The sequence below is a fragment of the Gossypium hirsutum genome, chromosome D10 (assembly GCF_007990345.1).
Source record: "Gossypium hirsutum isolate 1008001.06 chromosome D10, Gossypium_hirsutum_v2.1, whole genome shotgun sequence".
Taxonomy (NCBI): Eukaryota; Viridiplantae; Streptophyta; class Magnoliopsida; order Malvales; family Malvaceae; genus Gossypium; species Gossypium hirsutum.
In genome coordinates, this window is record NC_053446.1 from 7437361 (window position 1) to 7457654 (window position 20294).

At 30.8% G+C, this 20294-nt stretch overlaps 1 protein-coding gene across 2 annotated transcripts; it reads right to left on the reverse strand.

The window, feature by feature from the left end:
• Positions 1-12725: 12725 nt before the first annotated feature.
• On the reverse strand, positions 12726-20294 carry LOC107913899 (malonate--CoA ligase). 2 transcript variants are annotated; one of them, XM_016842567.2, is made up of 17 exons: positions 19903-20294; positions 19492-19658; positions 19229-19405; positions 18551-18722; positions 18336-18424; positions 17887-17956; positions 17669-17721; positions 17340-17447; positions 16782-16880; positions 16511-16603; positions 16309-16386; positions 15582-15683; positions 15080-15170; positions 14215-14288; positions 13874-14050; positions 13208-13261; positions 12726-13096 (listed from the first exon to the last, which is right to left on the reverse strand). In XM_016842567.2, the coding sequence occupies exons 1-17, from the start codon at positions 20057-20059 to the stop codon at positions 13052-13054; spliced, it is 1806 nt and encodes a 601-aa protein (XP_016698056.1). In that variant the 5' UTR covers positions 20060-20294; the 3' UTR covers positions 12726-13051. The 2 variants fall into 2 exon arrangements, with proteins under 2 accessions (XP_016698056.1, XP_040958923.1); XM_041102989.1 differs by lacking the exons at positions 17669-17721; positions 17887-17956 and having other exon boundaries at positions 19903-20292.

Below are 20294 nucleotides of genomic sequence, written 5' to 3' on the forward strand. Positions count from 1 at the left end.
GAAATTTTACCATAATTTATAAATGAGGCCGCATAAGGGTGAAATTATTATAATATTTTAAGTTAAAATATATATTATAATATGTTACTTAATATTTAAGTATATATAATATAATAATAATAAAACAAATAAATAAAAGAAAAAGGAATAGAAAACCAAAACGAAAGAGAAAGAAGGGGGAGAAAGAAGGATACGAAGGGCTTTAGGGTTTCAAAGTTTTCAAGTTTAATTGGTTATTCAATTTAGTTTTTTTTTGTAATTTTTATATTTTTGGAATCCTGCTATTAAATACTATTCGACTCATGTCGAAATTTTAGAAATTATTGAGTTTTTAAGTGTTGTATATGTTGAATAATTTTAGTATTAGGGATTAAATTGATATATTTTCAGTATTCAACAACGATCCAATCTCAAATGTGGTGATGTTTATCCTTTTGTGTCGGCATGTACCTAGGGTGTCTAAATAATAATTATTTTTTGGATTAAATGTAAATGAGGTTATAAATTTAATATTGGTTTGGTATATATATATAAACATGTGTTTGTTTTTGAAGTTTTATTATGGCATGTTAAATTGATATTTAAATATTTATAAATTAGGTAAAATGGATTAAATTAGGTATGTTTATAATTTGAATTTGAATGATGTTTTGATAATATAAATTGATGATATAAATGTGATACCAATGAGGGTACATTGGTTAGGCACCTAAGATGATTATTTTGATATGTTTTGAATGTGTTTAATTGTGTTTTGAACTGGTTAAATAGTAAACTTGTTATTTAAGGTACATTCTGGTCATATGACCGTGTGAAAATTTTTTAAGTTTCTGAATTAGTCCCGACTTATTTTTAACACGTATTTTGGGCCTCGAAAGCTCGAATAAGGGACAATATGCATGAGTTTAATTACTTCTGACCTGAATATTATATGATATGAAATGTTTAAAATTTATGTCTGTTTGATCTGTAAACTCTGGTAATACTCCGTAACCCAGTTCTGGCGAGAGATACGGGTTGGGGGTGTTACATTTTCATTCTAATTTATCTCTAAAAGAAAACAAGAAAGTAAATCTGAAAATAAAGAATTATCCAAGTTTTTTGCACCCTAATACTTAAATTACACTATGAAAAGAAAAAAAGAAGGGAAATATTGGGTACTATTGATTTTATTTTATTAAGGTAAGATAAATACAAAATCTAAAGCTTAAAACTATTTATTTTGATCTAATGGCTAATATCATTTTGGGTCTCATGATTCTCATTTTAAAAGTTTTTACTATAGGTACCACCTACTTATTACATAATTTCCTCTCTCACTCCCACTGTTTAGCAAAAATCAAATGGTTTTAATCTTTTTAATGGTTGAGTTTTAGGGTTTTTACTTTGAATTAAAATGGTAAAAGTATCACGAAGGTTTTTGTATTAGGAGTTAAATAGCATTTTTTCCTTTTACTCAAAAAATTGAAAATTAGTCTCTATATGTTAGATTAAAGAGCAAACTGGTCTTTTTTGTTAAAAATTTCATCCATTTTTTTCTATTAAAAACTACTATAGCTAATAGAATAACCAGACAATTAGACTTAATATGTCATGTGTGATTCATGTTAACGTACAAGGATAAACTTTTAACAGTAAAAATGGATGGAAATTTGTATAGGATTAATTTACTTTTTAATCCATTGTATATGAAATAATTTATTTATTTTTTTAGTAAAAAAATAAAATACAATCTAACTTATATAAAACGGTTATTATATTTCTAACGAAATAAAACACTATTTGTTAGTCAAAATTATGAAATTGGGTAGTCAAATTATGTGGATCCATAATGGTATGAATTGAAGGTCACCTTTTTGACATTTTGACACTTTGGCACTTCTAATGAATTGAAGGGACCAAACATTTGAAAAAAAAACAACACCTACTTGTTGGCATCATTTAGTTTGTTTATTTGTATTAAATAACGGTAAAAGATTAAATATCGGTAATAATAACAATACTGATATTAATTTGGTTGAAATATGCTATTCATTATATTAAAAAAATTAAAAATCAAGCGTTTTTTTTTAACTTTTTCAATTAAAAAGTTTACTTTGTCGTTAACAGAAAATAAATATATCAATTTAATAAATTTTGATAAAAAAATATTATCGGCATTAATGATTATACTAAGATTTTTAAATTGAAAAAGTAGAAGGTGTTAGAATTATAAAATAAATTTGAAATAAAATTTAATAAATTAAGATTTATCATGTCAAATCATCAAGAATAAAACTAGATGCGGAAGCGTACCTGAATCCATGAATTTCTTGAAGTTTTTTCCGGATCTTAGGGATTTGATTTTCCAAATTAACACACAAGAAATTTAGATAATATTTGCTCTCTCTTTCCTAAGGATGGGATAATAGAAAAGATATCTTGGGTGTAATTTGGAGACCATAACTCAAATATTTATAACATTGACATGTTAGTTCTAATTTCTAATTAGTCCATCATTAAGTAGAATTTGATTAGAACTCAATTACTAGAGTATCTACACATATTTGACTCATACTTTATTTAATAATTAAAACCCAAAAAAACTTTAATCAAATTAGATAACTTTTAATTTGGGCTAACCTATTATGATAGTAAATAATAATAACATGTAATTATCCTTATTATATATGTAATGTCTATATTTTCCAATAGAATGATTTAATTTTTAACTTTTAAAGTGTAATGACTAAATTTTAAATTTTGTTAAAGTACAAAGATCAACAATATATTTTCACCTAATAATTATAAACTTTTTGTTTAATTATAGGCTTAATGGTGCAAAAAGTCCATAAACTTTTTCAAAAAAAAAAAAACAAAAACAATTAAGCCTTTATATTTTTTGCACTTAATTGAGTACTTAAACTTTCAAAATGCATCGAAAAGCCCCTTAAACTTTTCAAAATAAGCAATGATGCCCCTATTTTTTTTGCACTCAATTGCGTACTTAAATTTTCAAAATATATCAAAAAGACCCTCAAAATTTTTCAATAAAAGCAATTAAGCCCCTGCTTTTTTTTTTACACTCGATTGGGTACTTGAACTGTCAAAATGTATCAAAAAGGCATTTTGGTCGTTAACTTTAATACTTGACCGTTAAAGCTAGTCGCCCCTAATTTTTTCAATTAAAGCCGCCACGTGCCACAACCATGACTTGACATGTTGTAAAAAATGATAAAAAAATAAAAATCAATAAAAATTAAAAAAATTATTAAATTTTAATAAAAATGTAAAAATTTATTAAAAATTAGAAAATAATTATAAAAATTGTAAAAAAAATTATAAAAAATTGTAAAAAAATATAATATATATAGAAATATAGAAAAAATTATAAAATTTTATAAAGTCATAAGAAAATTATAAAAAAATGTAAAAAATTATCAAATTCGTAAAAGATTATAAAATTTATCGTACCAAAAGAAACATTTTATTTTTTTATAACTTTTATTGATTTTTATTTTTTATCATTTTTTGCCACATGTCACGCCATGTTACGACTCGTGATGACTTTAACTAAAAAAAATGGTCGTTAACTTTAACGGTCAACGATTAAAGTTGATGGTTAAAGAATTTTTTTATGCATTTTATATTTTATATTTTTATAATATTTTAAAATATTTTATGATTTTTATAATTTTTTCTATTTTTTAAATAAATTGTAAATTTTTTATATATATTTTTATTAAAATTAAATAATTTTAATAACTTTTATTGATTATTATTTTTTACAATTTTTTGCCACATGTCATGCCGTAGTTATTGTTAGAAAAAAACCGGTTTGACAATGGTTTTTTTGTACAACAAAAAATTAAAATTTTAAAAACCGACCCAGTTTGTGATATTTATAACAATAAACCTTAATCGAATTTGTACTTGTGTTTTTGGATAAGTAGATCATTGATGTTTTCCAGCTTTCAACCAAACAATCTTTTTCACTATTATCATACCATAAATTGCTTTGAATGTGGGCTCGAACCAATTGAATCAAAATACATAATTAGAAAAGTTTTCCTTTTTGGGTGAAAACAAAAATTCTCTATTCTTTAATAAAAACCGATAAAATTGTTATTCTAAAAACTATGTTTAAAAATTGAGAATAAATTCTTTCTATTTTTCGGCAGAATAACAATCTCTCAAAAGCTATGTTAATAGCTCTACTGGTGTCATCTATTTATATAAAGAGAAGGTAGAACCCTTATAGAGTTGTAGAGGTTTATTTTAAATAGAAAAACAATATCCTACTTAGAGTAGAAGAGGGATAAACGACTAACCCTTGTATTTCGACTAGGCTTGTCGCCCTTTTCATGTTATATGAGGGGTTTTGGGTCTTTCTCACATCGGATCCAATTACGAGTACTTCTTAGGCCCTTTTGACCCAGTACTCTATAATGTGATCCAACCCGATTTAATTTTTCTATTTCTAAAATAAATTTTAATGTTTACATGTTAAATAAATTTTTTATCCCAATTTTATTCCAGTAAAATTTTAACGATTTTACTCCCTTGATAAAATTTTGACGAATTTACCCCCGATAATATTTTTAGAGAATTCGTTCAATATGTCACAACTCAACATGTTCACTATAACCGAATGATTTATTTTCATTTTTGGGCTTTAAAACAGTCCAAAAACATAAGCTTACTATAACACCCCTATACCATGTTCGACTCAAGGAACCTGATATAGGAATATTACGTTTGGTGCCAAATTAATTATTGGCTAATTACTAATATATTTGAACATAAAAACGGACACTTGAAAATACTTAATATTTTTCCTAAGTACATGCCATTCTATTCAAAATTTGAAAACATACCCTGTTGTTGCTTGAAGATGTGATGAGATGAAAGCTTGCAATCTCAAATTCAACTCTTCAAAAAAATTTCTGTATCTAATCTGCGCACGGAAACAAACCGTATGCTGAATATACACCCAGTGGTATTACTATAATTCAAATACTTAAGGTAAAAACAATATATATATACGCATTAAATCTTACCACTATTTTACCTTTAATAAATCATTTATGCATTTAAACTTTAATTTTATTTTAATAATATGTATTTTAAATAGCTTCTCTTCATTTTAACTTATATATCTTCTTATTATATCAATATCCATTTCATGCATTTCATCAATAACCATTTCATTAAATCATTATTTCATATATTTCATTTCTATATCTCAATTCAATAACTTATTCTATTTCATATCTAAGACCTTACGACATTATTTTTTTCAATAACTATTTTAAATTCATATCATTCCATCTTAAAAATCCATCCATTATTAATTCCATTGTAAATTTGTTTTTTTATAATCAATTTACAATTATAGTCTTTTAATACTCGATTCATACATTAAATCCATAAATAAATTTCAATAACTTGTATTCAATTAAAATTTAAATATTATTTCACTATTTCAAATCACTTTAATTCAAGTATTATTTCACTATTTCAAATCACTTTATTTTCACTTTTTTTTTTACAATAACTATTTCAATTTGCTTTTCTTCACTTAAATTTTTACATCATCTCATATTACCAAAAACTATTTCATAAACTTTATCATTATCTGTTTCTTGAACCCATGATTCTCACATTTCAATTCAATGCCTCAATTCAAATCAATTTAGTTCAATTCAAATCGCTTTTAATTTCCAATCAATATACCTTCAAATATTCACATAATTCATAATTCAATATCATTTCTTAGTTCAATTCTTTTATTTTCCCCTATTAACATGACTCGGACTTTGGCGGATACACAGATCCAACCAAACACACCAGTACGGCACATTGTGCCTAAAACAGTACTCGGTACCTGATCAATATACGACTCATAAGTGCCTAAAACGACGCACGAGGTGCCTGAAATACGACACATAAAGTGTCTGATATACGACACATAAAGTGCCTGATCGGCAAAGCCGATAAATCCCGTACTCTTCCAAATCCTATGGCATGCCAACTATATCCGACTTAGCCAGACTGATTAATAGGGTATTCAATATATATATTTCTCAATTCAATTTCAATTAATGCCATTTCAATCACAATATCTCATATTTTCCATTTGATTCAATTTCACATTTCAATCGATATTTCATTCAATTTCGATAAGAAAATTCACTTCCAACATCAATATCACATATCAATTTTCACTTTCTCATTTCAATTCCAATAAAATCCATATCAATCACTAATTTCAATATTCCAGTTCAATACCACAATAGTTCAATAATTCAATTCAAACCATTTCAATTTCTATTCAATTATCACATTTCAATTTCACTTTCTTAATTCAATATTCATCTCAATTACTCACATATAATCACAATTCAATCCAATTTCATTCAATTCAATATCAATACTTAATTTCAATAATCATATTCACTTTAAATCAACTCCATTCAAAACAATATTATCATACCAAATTTCTTACCTTATTTATTTACCATGCATTTCAATTAAAACACAATAATTAATAATAATTAGATTTGAATTATAGTAATACAAACCGTGATTCTCGTGTGTACTCCTCGTCCACTTTTTCTTTTCCTTTCTTCATGGATGTCTCGGGTACGATATTAGCTACGAAAAATTAGGATAATTTTCATAATCATTAATACAATATTAATTTATGTCTAATATTTAAATTTTCCTATTCCATTTCTATTCAATTTCTACCGTAAATTCAAATTGGTCCTAATTAAATTCACTTACTTTCCTATCTTAATTCATACTTTATTTCTACTCAAATTTCAACCAAACTTAGACATAACTATCTAAATTTCATCATAAATACCTAATTTCGAAATTCTTGCAATTTAGTCCCTACTATGCAAAACTTATAGCTTACTTTACAATTTAACCCTTTAATCAATTCTAACTATCAATTAAATCCCTAATTCATCAATTTGTTCAACATGAACTATATTCAAAAACCTAAGAATTTCCAAAACTTCAACTTGATTTCAACAAAACTTTGTTCCAAAGCTTCTAAAATATCAAAATTAAGTAAAAAGGACTTAATTGACTTACCAATTAAAGCTTTAAGCTTCAAAACCCTGATTTTTCCTTTTCCTTTTCCTTTGTCTTTTCTTTTCTTCTTTCCTTTCCCCTGTTTCAAATTGCTCTCTGTTTCTTTTCTTCTTTGTTTTGTTTCATTCCCTCTTTTTTTTTTTTACTTTATTATATATATTAGTTAACAATAACAATAATAATAATAATAATAATAATAAATATCTATTTACTTAAAAAGTAATTAAATAAATATATTACAAATGTATGAATACTATTATTACATTTGTATATTTTTATCACCATACACTTGGGTTTAATTTAATTCAATTCATACTATGATATTTATAATAAATTAATTTAATAATAAATATCTTTAGTTTAAAATATAAGTAAGTAAATAATTATACTACAAATATTTACATATATTTATTACACATTTATTTTACCATCACCACACACTTGTCCTTATTTTATTAATTACAATATAATTATTATAATTTAACATAATTAAATTTATAACTAATTTATTTATTTATATTAATTAAACAAACAAAAATCATTTTTGTTTTGTTTGCGGCCTCAACTTATGCTAAATGGCTTATTTTTCATTTTGGTCCTTTTTATTTTCTTTTAATCTACAATTCAACTTTTACCCTTTATTCACTTTAGTTCTTTTTCCTAATTACTCTTAATTAAGCTAAATTCACCTAATTAGAACCTAATTAGGCACACCACTAGTCTCATAAATATTTCTAATAATTATTTACGAACCTATTTCACTAAGATGGAGGCCCAATATTGCACTTTTCCGATGCCCGTGAATTTTGGGTCATTACACTTACTCTTCCATAATTTTTAAGTAATCCTATATAGGATTGCAAATTTTCATTTTCATTTCTATTTTCATTTTTGGGAACCTATATTCATTTCCAAATGATTTCATTTCTCCATTTCCGGGAAAACCATAATTATTCATGAATGTTTTCCATTTCTTATTTTCTATTCATTCCGTTCATTTTTATTCAAACACGCAATTCATTTCTAGTTTCAACGAGTTAGCGGAGGGACCAATTGGACGTATGAAGTTGATACTCAAATGATTTATAATTAAGTTTTAGCTTTTCACCTATTAAGTATTCATTTAGTCACGAAGTCATTCCACTATAGTATCGTGACTTAGTTGTCCCTAACGACATACCATTACGAAAGCAACTATAATGCTCATATAATGACCTTGTCATTAGTGCATTACCCTCATAGGGTATCTTTGATCTCTTTGGGATAATATTCGTTCTCCCAATATGATCCTAGTTTATCTTATGGTAACCATTACATCTTACTTCATGAAAAATCAATCACTATCAATTAGTGATCAAGTCATCCATCACAAAGATGGACGACCCATGACCACGTTTACTTTTCATCAACCATGTAATGCCAATGAGAGAATATCATTTACCCATGTTTTGGGCTATGAATTCCACTATTGTGAATGATGCTACATTCTACAGAAGTCGTACAACTAACTCACCAACTTTCTGTTCCTTATCTATTTGAACTCAGACTTTACTTACATCAAAGTGTACGAGTCGCACATACATAATCCACCATCCACTCAAGATTTAGGTATGTCACACTATGAACATCACAAGTGAATAAATCCATAAACGGATTCAGGATCTATTCTGCTTGGGTCTTGTCCGATGTACTGTTAGTCCGGTCAACCACATCTATGTCTCTATCTTCTGGGAGTTATCCGCTCCGATGCCTAAGATAATGCATCTCCCCAATTGGACTTGATAGACGACATAGTAGTCTTTCAATCGGTTTGCTCATTTTCGATTAGACTAAGGACATGTTTAGGTTCGTCTACTAATACAAGCTGTTTTCTGTACTACGATCTAACCACGTAATACCGCTTAGTATTAGTTAAACATTTAGACAACTAATGAACAACATTTGCTTCCATTTTATTTTGTGTGCAAAAATCATGTGAGGGCAATTATACAAAGTATATTAATGTAATCAAGGAATTTGTTTTGTTAACCAATTTGTTCAAAAAAATTACAAGCATATATTGACGAAAATACTACACTTATGACACTAGATCCAACAATTTCCCACTTGCCCTAGCGAAGTAGATGAGTCATGTTTCGTATTCTTGTGCTCTTTCATATGTTTCCTAAAAAGCTTTCTAGCTATAAGAGTCTTAGCTAAACAAATCCTCAGGGTTTGTCCTCATATGCGATATTTGACTACGTCTACCATTCTGTCAAACATTACTGTCTCCATTATGTGTTTTGTCCTTATATGGTTAATTCAGGTTTAGCTATATCCATACTATTATAGTGTCATAGATTTTCTATACCTCATATTCGGCCCTCCATAGTGAAGTTAGTAGTGCAATCCATAGCTTTTATGATTCAACTAGAATCTTTCTTAGATTTTATAGCTCAATTAAAACCCTCTCAATTTATGTCATGTTTCCTTATTCTAGAAAATATGTCTTGTTTAGCCTAAAGGATGTAAATGTTATTAACAATGTAAAAATACTCTTGGTGGTGTTATTTTTACTGGGAAGAAAAGGTTCTATGTTTGTTATGTTAACAGGTGAAACTAATGTGAAGAGAGCTAGTCAAACCAATAATGCTGCAATTTGGCACGCTCAATTGGGTCATGTAGGCCTCCAAATGTCGCAATAGATTTCTTCTAGGTGATTGTTAGATGGCATGCTAATTCTGAAGAATGTACATGAAGATGTGACTTGTCATGGTTGTTAATATGATAAATTTCATCGTCTTCCTTTCAAAAGGTCATTAAATCTGCGATTCACGTTATTTGAATTGGTTTATATAAACTTGACGAGATTGAGAACACCAAGCTATAGTGGTCATTGCTATGTAATGGTGTTGGTGGATAATCACTCAAGGTTCACTTGGGTTAAAATTTTTAAAGACAAGAGTGAAGAGTTATCCAAGTTTGTGAAGCTGAAATATGTTATTGAAAAAGAGTTTGGGAAGAAGATAAAGTGTCTTCAAAGTGACAATGGTGAAGAATATTTGTCAGATGATTTTTTTTCAATGCTAGGATAACAATAAATTTTTTTGTCAAATGACTTATTCAAACACTCCTTAACAGAATAGAATTGTAAAAAGAAAGTTTGGTTATATTGCTTCATTTTGTCTTTTTTTGTTGCATGACAAGAATCTTCCTTGTGAGCTTTGGGCAGAAGCTGTTTAGTGTGAATGTCATGTGACATACATGTTATCTCTTTAGCTAGGTACATAGAAATCTCCTTTTGAGATGTTATAAGGTGAAAAGCCAAATGTGAGTTATTTTCAAGTATTTGTTTCTATTTGTTATATACATGTTCCTAAGTTTAAGAGAACTAAATTTGACCCAAAAGGAAAGAAATGTGTATTTTTTGTCTATGACTCTTTTAAAAAGGGTTAGAGGTGTATGGATCCAAAAACAAAGAAATTTACTACTTCTAGAGATGTGGTGTTTGATGAAGTATCATCTTTTCAAAGATCTTCTGTAGAAAATATTATTCTTAACGGTGAAGGTGATAATTTGGATTAACTATTTCCCGACTTAATTTGCAAGCATCCATTGATGAGGAGATAGAAAATGAATCTCCAACCCCAAGGCCGAATATTCAAAGACATGATGACGGTGAGTAATAAATAATAAAAAGGTCTACAAGGGAGAGGAGGCAGGTATAACTTAACAATTGCACAATAACCTCATGTTTCTTTATGAGAGTTTTTTAATGTAAAAGTTTCAACAAGTTATAAAGATGCAAAAGGTTGTCTAAATTGGGAAAGATCAATGTACGAAGAGATTGAAGGTTTAGACAAAATAAGACATGGGAGTTGGCACCTAAACTAGAAAAGTGTAGGCCATCACTTGCAAATGGGTCTTTCACTTGAAGAAAAAGCCAAACAATACCATTGACAAGTTTAAAGTTCGTCTAGTTGCTCGTGGGTTTTCTAAAAATTATGGATTGGGCAATGAGGAGATATTTAGCCCAATAGCAAAGATGGTGACATCGCAATTAATTATTTCGCTTGCTACTTTGAAAGGTAGGAAACTATGGAAACTTGATGGAAAGAATGCATTTCTATACGAAGAATTGGATCGTGACGTTTTTATGGAGCAACCCGTTGGCTTTATCTCTATGTAATTTCTAGATTATGTTTGTCACTTGAAGGAAGCACGTTGTGGCCTGAAGCAAGTATCACGAGCATGGTATGATAAAGTTGTTTGATACTTCATCTTTTATAACTTCAGAGTTTCGACTCAAATTCTAGTTTATTTATAAAATTAGAATCAAATTAACATTTATTGATATTATTATATGTTGATGACATGATAATAATCAAAGATAATGAATAAAAATTTTTCAATTTGAGGAATGACTTGTTTGTTCGTTTTGAGACAAAAACTTTAGGGGAATTTGGATGCTTTCTTGGTCTAGAAATTGAAAAATCAAATCAAGGTTATTTTGATTCTCAAAAAGACTCTTTGCATACTACTCTAATCGAGCCAATTCTCCAGTTGAAGAAAAATGAAGGGAAGCCATTAGACTTGTTAGAAGCTTAATTTATCTCACCATCAGAAGGCCGAAAATTTCATATATTGTTTGAGTTTCTCAATTTATGCAGAATCCAAAAACTAATCAATTGGATGCAGCAAAAAAGATATTGCGTTATGTGAAAGAAACTCTTAATTATGGCCTTGTATGCAAAAGGTGTAATAGTTTTATGCTGAATAGGCTTATTGATGTAGATTGGGCTGGAGATACAAATGATCATCACTCAGCTTCAAGTTATTATTTCAACACTGGTTCAACGGTGGTTTATTGGTGTAGCAAAAAGTAAAATGTTTTATCTAGCACCGAAGCTATGTGGTAGCAACTATGGTCGTACAAGAGTGCATTTGTTTGAAGAGAGCAATTGGAGACTTGTGTGTCAATATTGTGATAATGAAAGTGTCATCAAGCTTGCATCAAATTTAGTCTTTCATGCACAGACGAAGCACATTGAAGTTTAACATCACTTTGTCCGCGAAAAAATTCTAAGTGAAAAAGTTAAGCTAATAAATATTCACCGATGATTAAGTGGCTGATATTTTCATGATCAAGCCTAAGTTGTGGATCAAAAGTTTGCACAAAGGAGAAGTGTCAAAAATTAGTGCAACTTCCAACACTTTTTAGTGGCAAGTTCATATGTTCATTTTTAGTTAATAATGGTAAATGCGTTTATTTTTAGCTATTTATTTGTTTTATTTTTGTTGATAGTGGTGAACATGGTATTTTTCATGGAGAAATACAAAAAAAGCAACTTAATGAATTTAGAGAAACTAAGTAGAGTTGTCAATATAAACATCCAAGTTTCTCTCTCAAATACATTTACTTATTTTCAGTCTAGTTTTTGCTCTCTTTTTACTTCCAGTTTTCTTTATTTTAGTTTAAATAAATGTAATATCTATTTAATCAATTGCCTGTTTGTTCATTCAGTTTAGTTTAAAAATCTATACCAACCATAAAAGAAATCCCAAATTGCATGGAATTGCTTGATTAAAAATTGAGTTATGCGATTGTGAAGACCAATAATGGAAGTAAATAATTAATATATAAGCGTTATACTCAAAGCTTTAATGAGAAAAAAAAAATGATGCATTCTCCAAGTTCATGCCAATCCAAGCATTACAGACCCAAAATTTACCCTTCAAAAAGGATGCCCAAGGAAATGTTTTTCTCCGTTCAGAAATATCAGTAATTCTGTACATTCAATAATTAACATGGATCGTATCGTACCAGAAGAAAAACGGTTCATTTCACTCCCCAAAAAAAATGTAAAAAATTCTCTCTTATTTGATATTTCTGAGCATGACATAAGCTTCTGAGTTCTAAAATTTCAAGTCTGATATTCAATCCCTAATTATTGTGTTCTATCATGTAGCTCAGAATAAAGATTGCTTACTTTTCATTGCCCAACTGTCTCTTCAGCTCTTTCTTGTTCACCTGCAAATTTAACAAAAGCATATGTCAAATGGAAATATCCCTATTGCAATTCTCACCTAGCAAGTGTTAAACGGAATACTTGGTTGCAACAAAAGTGGAGAAGAAATTCACCTTTCCCATCGCGTTACGAGGAAGAGAATCCCACAACATTAATCTCGTTGGAAGCTGGAAAACAGACGCATGGTAATTATTCTATAGTCAATGCTCAGCCATGGTTGTGAAAATGCAATGAGTTAATCCAAAATATTAAATGGATTGATTTGTCATGACAATCACACGTTGATGACTGCAGAATTGATTTTTAGTTCATATAACGAGAGAGAGATTGTGGTATGCTTGGCTTGCTGAGGCATTGGAAGCCGTTTACAATTTCAGGATTTTGATTGGTCTCCTTTGACACATTGATATTTTGAATAATAAAAGGGTGTTTGAATTTTGAAACCAGAAGTTCAGATAGATGAAAGGTTCGTTGAGAACGCAAATGAGAGGAACTCTCTGCTAACTTCATAAAATCTTGGTTCGGTGGAAGATCACTATTGCTTGTTCAGTTAAGACCCAAAAAACCCTAATCTGGACTCAAAATCTCTAAGCCATTTCTAAAGACCCAACTACATGCATGATACTGTCTCATTGTTGAATACGAAGTATTAATACGGCTTCCAGTTAATAACAACATCTGCAGAAATTAAGATGACATTGAATTCAAAGGTCCAGAGTGCATGATCCAGCATTCAGCATTAGAAAAGCAATTTGTGAAATATAGAAATGTCTCTGTACCTTGTATGGAGCAAGTTTGTCTTTAGCCCAGTTGCAAAGCTCTTCCAAACTGAAAGCAGAGTTTGACTCTTCTTGTTTCCTTTTTTGTTCCGAATCCAGCACCACTATTGCAGATACAGCTTCTCCATAATCCTTATCCGGTAAGCCAAACACACAGCACTCTGCTATATCAGGGTGCTGCACAAAAATGAAATTTTTAGTCTATTGATTTGACAATTTCACCTCCATCGAGGGGGTCTTTTGTTCATTTTTCCTCAAAAAGCAATCAAAGAACAAATATTGAAAACAAAAAGAAAGGGGTTCCACCACTCAGAATAGGAATATTGAGCGGACAGGTTTACCTGTAAAAGAACTGATTCAATTTCCAAGGCAGACAATTTGTATCCACCAACCTTCATTATATCAGCACTTGTACCTGACGAATTACACACAAAAACATGAAACAAGAAATAAGTCGCAATCCAGATTTTTACAGGTTTGGATGTTGCATGAAATAACGCAATAAACTCACTTCCAGACAATAACCGTAAGGAAATTAAATTCAGATAGTAGAGTTAAAAGCATAGAAGAAGGAATAACAGAAGAGAAGGGCGAGTCAGGAAGTGCATACCAAGAAAAGATAAAAACTACAGAATAGCTTTGACACTTTGTCATCTCTAGACCAACAAAATCAGAAAACACCTGTAGGATTTTCTTATCTCTCACCCTCTGACAAACACCCAGAAGATGTAGTCCCCTGCCTAACTTTTTTTTGGAAAACATATGATAGACATGTTGCACATCCTAGATAAAGTATGAATCTACTCTGTTCTGTTATACTTGATGACTGGAGCAATCTTCAGAAGGAAACTGGCAAGCGAAATAGGGGAATAGAGAGCATACAAGGACATCATAATCATCATCCTAACTTCTAAAGGACATCATCTGAACACAAAACTTGAAGCTAACTATTGGAGATCAACCAAACAAAAAGAAAGCAAATCACCATATTCCATACCCAGCAGGAGATAAGGCAGAATGTATTGACAGTATCAATGAGAAGTATCATATGATGAGCAACATTTAGTTTTCTGAAAGTGCTAAAATGCATGTTATTATCAACAATTCTTTATTAAAAAGGGAAAGGAAGAAGATTACTAAGAAAATGCCAGCATAATTTATCACAAACAACTGAACAATCAACAATATGAAACCAGATGTCCTTACGTCCCAAAATGACGTAGTATCCATCTTCATCTACTCTACAAGCATCCCCAGTCTTGAAGAACCCATCATCAGTAAACGATTCCTTGGTTACCTATACTTAGGAAAACAAATTGAATGAATTTACTGTCCTTGTAGTTAAAGCACAATTAGCATAAGACATCTAGGATATGTCTCTAGCCCAAGCAATTGAAGACATTTCTTAGTCCTTGACTAAGGGAAAAGGCAGGGAGGACCATTTCCCCAAATTCAATATCAGAAAAGCAGCATGATTTCTAGGTGGTCTCCAACATCAGTTCCTCAATTAGGGTTGTAAGAAATAAAATTGGAGAACTAAAATTCCAGTAAAACAGGAAACCCAGAAAAGATATTCTAGGATCAAAACAGTGGAACACTTTTTCATAATTCTAAAGCAATGGCTATATTTGATAAAAGAGAAAAAACTGGAGCATGAGAGATTATTCCATTAGGTTACAAGAAAAATTCAGATGATATAAGGAAATACCTGAGGAAGTTTCCAGTATTCTTTAAACAATGAAGGACTTTTAACACAAAGTTCACCCTCGCCAATTGTACCACCCCCGCTTTTATCTTCAGCAATCCTGACCTATTAGAAATAAATAGTCTCAACATGTCAAGGAATAAAAGTTGTATAGTAACCCTTTTAGAAGGAAAACAAAAAGAAATTTCTACTATAATTCTTCTTCAGTGCTCGGTACTGGAAAACCTTTTCTAACTATTGTCTTTGTTCTGGTCAACATTCTTCATTGTCTATATAAGGAACAATGTTTTCTCTAGTAACAAAGAAAAGTAGGTATACCATTGAGGAAAAAAAAATCAATTATCATCCCTGGCACATGTTGCAAGACAGGTTCTAGGAGGTTAAAAGTTGTCCTTTGAACAAGTTTCTACTCAATGTCTATTTTTTTGAAAATCTATTTGTTGAAAACCAATTTTCCATAGTCAAAGACACCCTTATATTCATTCTCCATGAAACAAGCAAAATAATACTGCCACAATTTCTGCCATTTACTAACAATTTATTATGAGTGGTTCACTTTCCAGCTGTTCATTTGTTATGAAGTTGTGCTTTTTTTGGCTATATTCAAGAGTTCAACAGTAAGAAGCAACTATAATCAAATGATTCAAATCACATTTGGAAGGCCCTGTCTATCCCTTTGTAAAACAACACTGACTATCAAATCAGAAACAACCAATAAATCGCTGCTAACCTGCACACCAGGAAACGGTTTGCCAACTGTGCCTGCCTTCCGAGCACCCCTCAATGGATTTGATATTGCCATGACAAACTGAATATATCCAATCCAAAAAAACAGTATAACCATAAGAACATTTCTGACACACAACATCAATGAGATGTTGTAAGATGCAAAGAAATAACTCAAGAATTGGTCTTAAGTTGAGTTTGCTCACCTCAGTCATCCCATACCGTTCTAAAAGGCAGTGTCCAGTGATGGTTTCCCATTCGTGCATGACAGGTTGAGGAAGTGCAGAAGACCCAGACATCTGAAAAATATAAACAGTTTACCTTTTTAAGAATATTATCACAAGGTTTAGACCTATTTTGTGGCAATAAACAGATTGTCAAGGATAAATTAGATTGCAAATGGGCAGAAGGAAACCTTATGCATCTACCCAAAATTTTAATGAATCATGTTATGAGAAAATTTTCCAGGAAACTTACCATAAGACGCAACTGTTGTGCAGCATAGGCAGATAAAGCTTGTTGCTCTGGATCCATTGCTTGGTAACCTTGTATCAATCTAGCGTACATTGTTGGAACCTTGTGCATAACAAAGACAACATAAATTATTGGAATTCTACAGAGACTATTTTTCCTGAATAAGCAGGAAAAGTAGAATGCTCTATCAGAGACACATGGCCATGCAAGGAAAAGAAAATGCTATTGCCCCTAAATTTAGCATGCTACAAATATAATTTTGCAGAAGAAGAAGAAGAACCAGCGTTTCACAACTGGACTTGAGCATGGATGTTGAGCACTTGGCTACATCCAGCATAGATCTATTTAATTTCTTTTTTCAATTTTTTCCTCATATTTCAAGGATCATAACTAAATACCAGTACTTTAGGTGTTTTATATTTTTTCCATACGGGTAATCTAAAATAAAATCAGGAGACAGCACCATGAGCCTCTATGTTCAATTCAGGCAAAGATTAAACCATACAAGAACATTCAACTATGTTAAACTACTGAAATGTTTAAGATCATAATTATACTTACACCCGTAAAAACAGTAATGGCATCATCAGCCTTAGCCCCATTTTTTGGGTATGATTCACGCCATCTTTGCCAAATACTCCTTACGCTAAACTTGGGTATAAATTCAACCTTCAACAAGAAGGCAAGATGTATTAAAACAAACATGCTTGTTGAATAAGCTGTCCTTAAATAACACAATAATAACTACTATAACCCAGCTAAATAGAAACAGTCATATGGCACTTTTGTCACTTAAATAAGTGCTGAAAGGGAAACTTATAACTTAAAGAAGAAGAAAAGAATAAGAAAATCCACAAATCACAAAAATGGGACATAATAGTATCGCTTACAGTTGAGCCAGCATACAAAGGGGCAAGTAAAGCATTAAAAAGTCCGTGAACATGTATGGTACAAGTTAAGGAGATCAAAGTGAAGAATATTCTCAAACCAAGTACTCAGCATAGGCACTAAAGAAGTTAGTAACAGCATCAGCAAGGAAGCATGCTTCACCAATAATATCTGCAGAATACATGCTATTTCAATTATATAAATGTTTGTAAATGGATATGATGTAGTGGTAGACAATGCAGAAACTGATCAGTAGACGTATACTCCCAGGCATCAGCTAGCATTTTCACCTGAAATGAAGAAAAAGTTGTCAAAAGGTAAATCCAATTCAAGCATTAAAAAGAACAGAATAATAAGGAAATCCAGAATGTCAAGTTCAGTATTGCATTATCTGCTACTCTGCTCATTGCATGTGGTACAAAAACATATTATTTCCAGATATATATCATACCACCAATTTCCATGCAAGATAACAAGGAATCTATGTTCTAAGAATTGATTTGGATAACAGTTAGAGGAAGCAAAGCATTTCTCTTTTATTTTAATACACCCTAGGGATAATATTAACATCATTAACGTATAGATCTCATTAATTAAGCTTCCACATTGTATACAACATGATAATTGAGGACCTAAATGCAGAACAGCTACAGAAGTTCAGAAAATTACCTGTGCAGAGATGCTCTTATGGGTATGAACTACTCCTTTAGGTTTACCTGTTGTACCACTCGTGTAGACGATCAATGCCGGATTTTCATCTGCACATAGAAAATGAAAAAAAAAAAAGGAGTATGAGACGAAAGCTTAGTCCAAAAAAAAGGATGATAATTTTGTATATTCTCATAAAGATTAACCATCAACGCAGCTAGAGTTCTATATATTACCTATCAAAATTCCATCTGCTTCTATCTCTCCAGTTTGCAATTCATCAGTCATATTAGGGGATGAGAAAGTGCTGGAAACAGGAGGAATAAGTGAAAATTGTGCTGCACATCCAGTGGCAATACTTTGCATAGTTTCACTGTAGTCTTCAGTACTCAATACAAAAGATATATCCTAATACAGTAACAAAAAACAACTTGAGTAAAATTCCACATTAAAAAAAATTAAGAAAAAAAAAAGACCAAATGAGAGAATGCACAGGGGCATGAAAGGAAATAAATCGCGGCATTAATCATAGGGTTTTTAGCACTAGTCATCTGCCATTAAATGCATACCACATCCAATACTTCACGTCTATTACAAGTCTATTATCTAGTAGTATAATTTAACTGAATATACATTATTCATCAAGTTGCAGAATAGCATTTGAAAACTTACTAAACCCTATTATGGTTAAAGATTAAATGCTAATGTGAACAGATCAAATACACCTGATCTGGATTCCTAGTTTCATGGACATTAACATAAGTTCCTTACTCTATAGGACTAGTTTAATCTTGAATAAGTTTTAACAATTGAGTAAAATATCTAATAATGATGAAGTAGATTATAAGTTAGAAAAAAAAATGTCAATAAGCAATTAAAAGAAAATCGAAAATGAAGTTATCTAACGGATATACCGAATCATTCATAACATGCAAGAGCTCAGCCTCAGGATAGCTGAGAGCTAGTGGAACAGCAACACCTCCACTAAGCCAAGTGCCCAGCATTCCAGCCACGAACTCAGCAGAAGGTTTAGCAACAATACCAATTCGAGCTCCACCAAGATTTCCATGTCCACTAACGCCTTTATTATTCTGAAATCACCAAACAAAGAAGTACGAATTAACTACTTAAAATTCAACAGATAAGTCAGTTTAAATGAAATGAACCCAAAGCATACAATTTTGATGTTGGTGCTGAATAACAGCCTAGATATGTTGCATGCAGAGGAGAGGAGTTGCGAGTAAGCATAGCTCTTTTGATCAGCTCGAATTGCTATACTCCCTGCAACAGATGGCCTCCAAGCTGCTTTAACCACTTCCATTAACGTAGCCGGTTCTGATCCCACTTCCAACAGATAAACCAAAACAAGACAATTTAAAGGGAATTTAGTAATATATCTATATATATATAAAGCTTACAAAAAGAGTAAATTCCATTGAAAGCACTCAACAACAAAGATCAAAAGCTTAACTACCCATTTCATCGAACACCAAACAGACAACCAACACGCAAAAAAAAAAACCAACAATTTGCCTCACTTGCTTTTAGATTTTCTCAGCATCCAAACAAAGAAAGAGAAAGAACTTACAGGAGTTAGAGGGAAGTGAAGAAGAGAAGGAAGCGTTGGTGAATGGAGGTGTGACGAAAGGATTAAGATAGCAGTAACGATAGCGATGAAAAGCCGAGGGGCGAAGTAGGGAGACGTAGTTGAGACCTTTAAATGAGTAGGTGATGATTCCTGTCATTATTTACCCACTTTTTCTTATCGTATTAAATTTGGTTCCGCTGTTTTCTTCTTACCTTTTTTTTTTAATGAGCCGACTATTCAGTTTACAGTTTGGATTGGAAGTGGTAATTTCGAAAACTACTGCTACAAAATACTACGAAGTATTAGTGAAGAGTTTTGGGTTTTAGCGGCAGATTGTGATTCCACGGCGGAGACTTTGGACGGCGATGCTGATGGTGACCTCTTAACTGATT

Coding starts and splice junctions, on each gene's coding strand:
- LOC107913899 (XM_016842567.2), bottom strand. CDS start 20,059: ATGACAGGAATCATCACCTACTCATTTAAAGGTCTCAACTACGTCTCC. Junction 19,406..19,491: donor TCAGCACCAACATCAAAATT/GTATGCTTTGGG, acceptor TGGTGATTTCAG/AATAATAAAGGCGTTAGTGG. Junction 13,262..13,873: donor ACAAACTTGCTCCATACAAG/GTACAGAGACAT, acceptor TCTGTTTTCCAG/CTTCCAACGAGATTAATGTT.